The sequence below is a fragment of the Merops nubicus genome, unplaced genomic scaffold (assembly GCF_000691845.1).
Source record: "Merops nubicus isolate BGI_N331 unplaced genomic scaffold, ASM69184v1 scaffold30785, whole genome shotgun sequence".
Lineage (NCBI taxonomy): Eukaryota > Metazoa > Chordata > Aves > Coraciiformes > Meropidae > Merops > Merops nubicus.
The window spans coordinates 1-6,087 of NW_008610806.1; the positions used below are offsets into that span (position 1 = coordinate 1).

At 55.2% G+C, this 6,087-nt stretch overlaps 1 protein-coding gene across 1 annotated transcript in view; it reads left to right on the forward strand.

The window, feature by feature from the left end:
• Positions 1-1,805: 1,805 nt before the first annotated feature.
• The window catches only part of LOC103773652 (potassium channel subfamily T member 1-like), a gene marked incomplete at both ends in the record, with an annotated part of 7,975 nt that continues 3,693 nt past the window's right edge, over positions 1,806-6,087 (forward strand). Inside the window, 9 exon segments of the mRNA XM_008941027.1 lie at positions 1,806-2,022; positions 3,168-3,261; positions 3,381-3,553; positions 3,763-3,834; positions 4,104-4,238; positions 4,510-4,621; positions 5,278-5,379; positions 5,499-5,582; positions 5,935-6,063. Coding sequence (XP_008939275.1) covers positions 1,806-2,022; positions 3,168-3,261; positions 3,381-3,553; positions 3,763-3,834; positions 4,104-4,238; positions 4,510-4,621; positions 5,278-5,379; positions 5,499-5,582; positions 5,935-6,063 — 1,118 coding nt within the window.

The window sequence follows — 6,087 nt, forward strand, 5'->3', positions numbered from 1 at the left end:
TTCCCCACCTTTGGGGTCGTTTCCTTCCCCAGGTCTGGTTTTGTTTTGCCTTTTTTGCAAGCTCCTCGCCATAACCCTCCCCTGGGTTTTGCTGAAGCCACTGGAAATTCCTTTTCATCCCTTGTCCTGGTGATTGCCTCACCAATAAAACACACACTGCTCCTTGCACCCTGGGTGCTCTCAGCAAGCTCAGATATCATTGTTATATCTTGTGATGTCCGTTACCATTAACAATATTTGCATAAATCCTCCAAGCCCTGGCTGGAAGGATAAGTGCCATTGGCCGCATCCTAAATCACGTTTATGAATCACAACCTGACAAAGAGCAGTTTGCTCTGCAGCGAGTGGTTCATTTTTGCAAATAAAAAACACCATGAGTCATTACTTCCAGCTTGTATCTGGGGAGGGTGAGGTTTGGGGGGGGCTGCGCTACACGAGCAGATTATATTTCAGGCAAATAATTTATGGGTTTGTACTCATGAGCAGCAATTTGCATAGATTATCCCTCTGCAAGCTGCAGAGCACTTTGCTGAGCAGCGTTTGTCAGTGTTCTCATTCCATGGCTCGTTTGCAGAGGGACCTTTGGCAGAGAGGAACGAGAGGGGGAGAAATAGTGTGGGTGCAAGGAGGGCAGCGGTGCCCGGCGAGCCCGGCGCCTGGGCTGTGCTCACTGGGGTCTCCTCACCTTCCTGACCAGCCCAAAATCACTGTTTGGCCAAAACTCAGAGAGCCTCGATGGGTGTTTCTGATGGTGACTTGGTGGCCCTGGTCAATAGTCTGTAAAGATGGTTGATTTTTGGAAGCTGCTAGAGGAGGGACGGGGAGACCTCTTTTATCCTGCATGAAGACAAGGGGGTTGGTCTGTTCTCTCAAGTGACAAGTCATGGAACAAGAGGAAATGGCCTCAAGTTACACCAGGGGAGGTTTGGGTCCAGATTTAGGGATATTAGGAAAAATGTCTTCCCCAAAAGGGTTGTCAAGCCCTGGCCGAAGCTCCCCAGGGCAGTGGTGGAGTCCCCATCCCTGGAGGGGTTTCCAAGCCGTGGAGATGTGGTGCTGAGGGACATGGATTAGTGGGGACCTGGCAGTGCTGGGGGAATGGTTGGACTTAAATCTTAAAGGTCTCTTCCAAACAAAATAATTCTATGATTCTAAGAGATTAGATGATTCTGGAGTTGATCAGGAGGGATGCAAGAGGTGGATGAGGGTGTTGTGCTGTGTTGGGGGCTGTCCATGTGGCCTCTCCCTGGAGGCTTGAGGACCACTGAGGCAAAGGGGTCCTTCACCATGGGGAAGGCAACACCCCAGCAAGGGGCAGACACGGTGGCATCAGCTTGTTTCTAATGTGGCTGGTATCTCCCAGAGCCTGCAAAGATCTGCAGACAGGGATTAGTCTGGAGGGTTGTCATCTCAGAGATACATCAGGATGATAAACCCCACCATAAAGCCAGGCTTTGCAGGCCCAGTGAGCAGCACGTGGGTGAGAGGTTCAACCAGTGCAATGGAGGTGGCTGGAGCTGGGGGGTGGAGAAGGTGACAGTCACCAGGGCCAGCAGCCTGCACCCACCATGGGAGCAGCTGAGCTTTGCCCGTGGGGAGCTGCCCCACACAGCAGTGCCCAGCTGGAGGTCACACTCCCCATCCCCATGAATGGTTTTGATACAACCTACCTGGGCTGTATTTAGCAGGCACGGTGCACAGCCCCACGTGCCCCACTTCACCCCCGTGCGGGGCTCAGGGGTGCAGTGCTTTGGTTTCACCTCCTGACAGCACCTCTGCTGCCCTTCCTTCCCCACCACGTCCAGGTACAGTGGCCATGGACCTCCAGAACACGGAGTGCCGCCCCGCCCAGGGCAGCAAGCTGGCACTGCCCGCCGAGAACGGCTCCGGGACCCGGCGGCCCAGCATCGCCCCCGTCCTGGAGCTGGCAGACAGCTCCTCCCTGCTGCCCTGCGACCTGCTCAGCGACCAGTCCGAGGACGAGATGACTCAGTCGGACGAGGAGGGGTCGGCGGTTGTGGAGTGAGTCCCTCGCCCTTGGCCGAGCTGTCCCTCATTGCGGGGAGCTGGGGACCCTTGTGACGAGCGACAGGGGATGAGACAAGAGAGGAGATGGGCTCGAGTCGCACCAGGGGAGGTTTAGGTTGGATATTAGGAAGAATTTCTTTGCTGAAGGAGCGGTGAGGCCTTGGCCCAGGCTGCCCAGGGAGGTGGTGGAGTCCCCAGCCCTGGAGGGGTTCAAAAAACATGTGGACGTGGCATGTCGAGACAGTTTAATGGTCATGGTCATGGGTTGTTGCTTGGACTTGACGACCTTAGAGGTCTTTTCCAACCATAATGATTCTATGAAGTGATGGGCATGGGCAGTGGTGCCTGAGGGATGCTGGGGGTCAGCCCTGCTTGGCTTTTACAGGAGCACACAAGTCACCTCTTGGGATGCTTTGGAGAAACCTCCTGTGGGTATCAGCAAAGTTGCACCGAGGCAGCCCTGGCTGGGGTGGGGAGGTGGTTCCATCAGTCCTCTCACCTCACTGCACTCACTGCTGTGTTCTCCTTTGCATGTAAATAAAAAATGCAGAAGAATTCCAGCTGCAAAGCTGTCTGCTGGTCTATGAGAGCCAGAGAAGCACTTGCTTTACTGGTTACCTGCTTGGATGCTGTTGCAACCATGTGGGGAGTTTACTGAGTGTCTTCAAACTCTCACAAACTGGCTTTTAATTCATGTCCACTTTTAGCTGCTCTTTAAATGAAAATTTCAGCTTCTGGTTCCATAAAAAACAGAAATGGTGATTTACAAAAACAAAAGTCTGTTCACCAAAATGAACTCTAGAAGTGGACCTTGAGGTTTTTTGCTGTTCTGTGGTTCAGCATTGCTCCTGTCCTGGAGCTCACTGCCCTGACAGTGGTCCTGGGGGCACTCTCCAGTGCTGGGAACAACGTGGATTTAGTCTCATGACCCTTTGGCATAGCAAAAAATGATTCCTAAATATATCTATTCTGGAAAATTTCCAGCTGCTGCAGGAGAGCTTTGCAAAGCATTTGCCTTGCCAGTGATGTGCTTGCCCCCTGGGCTCCTGCTGTTAAGCGGTGTCCCCAGGGTCTGGGTGCTGTGTGTGTGGAGAGTTCTCCCCAGTGCCTGACGCTGCTGCACGTTCTCTCTGCTGCAGGTACGTGAAGGGGTAACCACCAAACTCCCCCCACATTGGGAGCTCCAAAATCTTCCCCGAGAAGGCCCGTTTCTGCGGCCTGAGGCTGGACAAGGTACGATTGGGGTGCTGGGGGCTGCAGCCCCCCCCCGGGAGCGGGATGGCTCCATCTGCATGGTGGGTGGGTGGGTGAGACCCTCACGCTGAGCCCCTGCCCTGCCTTCCACCACGCAGGGCTGCAAGCACAACAGCTTTGAAGATGCCAAAGCCTACGGGTTTAAGAACAAGCTGATCATCGTCTCGGCCGAGACGGCGGGGAACGGGCTCTATAACTTCATCGTCCCCCTGCGTGCCTACTACCGCTCCCGCAAGGAGCTGAACCCCATCGTGCTGCTGCTGGACAACAAGCAAGTACTCTCCCACGGACGTTCTCCACCTCACCCAGCCCCCTCCCCTCTGTTTTCATGGCTTGTAGGGATGGGAGCGTGGGCGAGCGGCACTGCCGCTGCTGATACCTCAGCTGATGTTGGCCCTGGGGACTCCTGTGTGGGTGTTGGGTCTGTCTTTGCCCCGTGGATTTGCTGAACCCCCTTGGTTTCTGTTGCTCTTCCTCCAGGCCTGAGCACCACTTTCTGGAAGCCATCTGTTGTTTCCCCATGGTTTACTACATGGAGGGCACAATCGACAAGTAGGTGTTTCCCTGTGGGGCTGTTGTGATTTACAGTGGCATTAACCCCCTCTGAGACTTTCGGGTCATCCCATGAGAAGCCTCAGGGTTGGTACCGTAGAGCTTGAGGCCACCCTTGGCTTCTGGAGCGGGCAGCCCCCCTGGTAGATGGGAGGAGGTGATGAGCTGGTGGTGGGGAGCTGGCCGTGGCGCTGCGGGTCGCAGCCTGCTGCTTCCCTGTGTCCTTTCCAAGGGCTGACCCTGCGCTCTTCTCTTTGGGAACTGCCCAGCCTGGACAGCTTGCTGCAGTGTGGCATCATCTACGCCGACAACCTGGTGGTGGTGGACAAGGAGAGCACGATGAGCGCCGAGGAGGACTACATGGCGGACGCAAAGACCATCGTCAATGTGCAGACCATGTTCAGGTGAGGGGTGAGGGGTGACTGCTGCCCTGGCACCAGCACGGCCACTTCCCTCTGCTGGAATCAAGGCCAGGAAGGGTGCTGGTGGTGGGGTTGTGGCTACGGGCAGTGTGACGTGCCTACGGTTGGGCTCATTCTAGGAAACAGCATCTAATCAGCTGTTTCTGACCTCAGACAGGCACGGGGATGGGTTTAATCTTCCTCAGGCTTTGAATGCAGGGAATGCTCTCACTTCTGCGTGAGCTGCAGGACAACAGGTCTCTTTCCATTGCAGGCTCTTCCCCAGCCTCAGCATTATCACAGAGCTGACCCACCCCTCCAACATGAGGTTCATGCAGTTCAGAGCAAAGGACAGTTACTCTCTTGCACTTTCCAAGCTAGAAAAGGTAAGAGGAGGTCTCGCCCTGCACGTGGGGCCTGGGAAGTCAACCCTGAGGGGGACTATGTTTGAGCTCCTCAAGGTCCTGGCTGCTTCTGCATGCTGTACCAACCATAGTTAGACCATAACATCTACACAAGATAACCTGGACCCACAAATAAGTGGGCAGTTGATCTTTGGACTAGCTACCCCCTTCTGTGTATTTATGTATATATGCAGTGGCTGGAGTTTGTGTTGCTTTGTCCACTGCTGTGCTGGGCACACTGGTCCTCTGAATTTGGTTTAATGCTGTGATTGCAGTAAAGGGGTCAGTGGAGTCACTATGCTGAGAGATCTGACAGGGGAGAAGATAGCCCTGAACCAGGCACAGGAGCATGTGAAAGGGCCACATCCTGCCCATGTCAGAAACCCCCAACCATGTCTCACACATTTCCGTGGAGAAGAACCCCTCTTCCACCCAGTGTAAGGATGCTGCCCTGGTTCCCTCCTGACACACCCACCAGAAACACTGCACTGGTTTCCTCCCATTTTCACGAGTCCTCTAGTTCCTGTGCAACGTGAGCTGGGGAGTCTGGGTGGTTTTGCTGTGCTAAATGCCCTGGCAGGACACGAACTAGCCCCTGCCAATGGTATTTGTGCTCACAGCTCCATTTCCTCTTCCAGAAAGAGCGAGAGAACGGCTCCAACCTGGCCTTCATGTTCAGGCTGCCCTTTGCAGCCGGGAGGGTCTTCAGCATCAGCATGCTGGACACGCTGCTCTACCAGGTGAGAGCCCCGTGGACGCTGGGTAGTGCCCCCCTGCAGCTCCGGCCACCCCTTTGCATCTCCCAGGGAATACTGAGCAAACCTTTTGTCTGGCTTCCTGCCCAAATGTCTCCCTGCAGTCGTTTGTGAAGGATTACATGATCACCATCACTCGGCTGCTGCTGGGCCTCGACACCACGCCAGGCTCTGGCTACCTCTGCGCGGTAGGTGCCGAGTTCTTCTGGGTTGAAACCATGGGACCAAGTCATTGTGGACTGGTAGGAGCTGTCACCCTGCTCACAGGGTGGAAAGTTCCTCTCTTCTGGGGAATTAGGGCATAGGCAACACTGCCAGGTCATCGCTCCCATCCATCACGTGGAGGGAACCTCACCACACCAAGACCCCAAAAGCTGCCAGGGGCCCAAGTCCCTGTTCTGAAGGATGAGGTCAGAAATTGCCCCTGGTCTTTTTGTGGACTTTTTGGGATGGTCACGGGCGAGCCGGGGTGAAGCTGAGGAGCAGCCTGAGGTGCTCTGCACGGTGCCAGGCAGCTGATGCTTGTGCTCTGTGGCTCAGATGAAGATCACTGAGGATGACCTGTGGATCCGCACGTACGGCCGCCTCTTCCAGAAGCTCTGCTCCTCCAGCGCCGAGATTCCCATCGGCATTTACAGGACAGAGTCTCACATGTTCGCCACCTCCGAGGTAGGGGCACGGTGGTGGCACGTG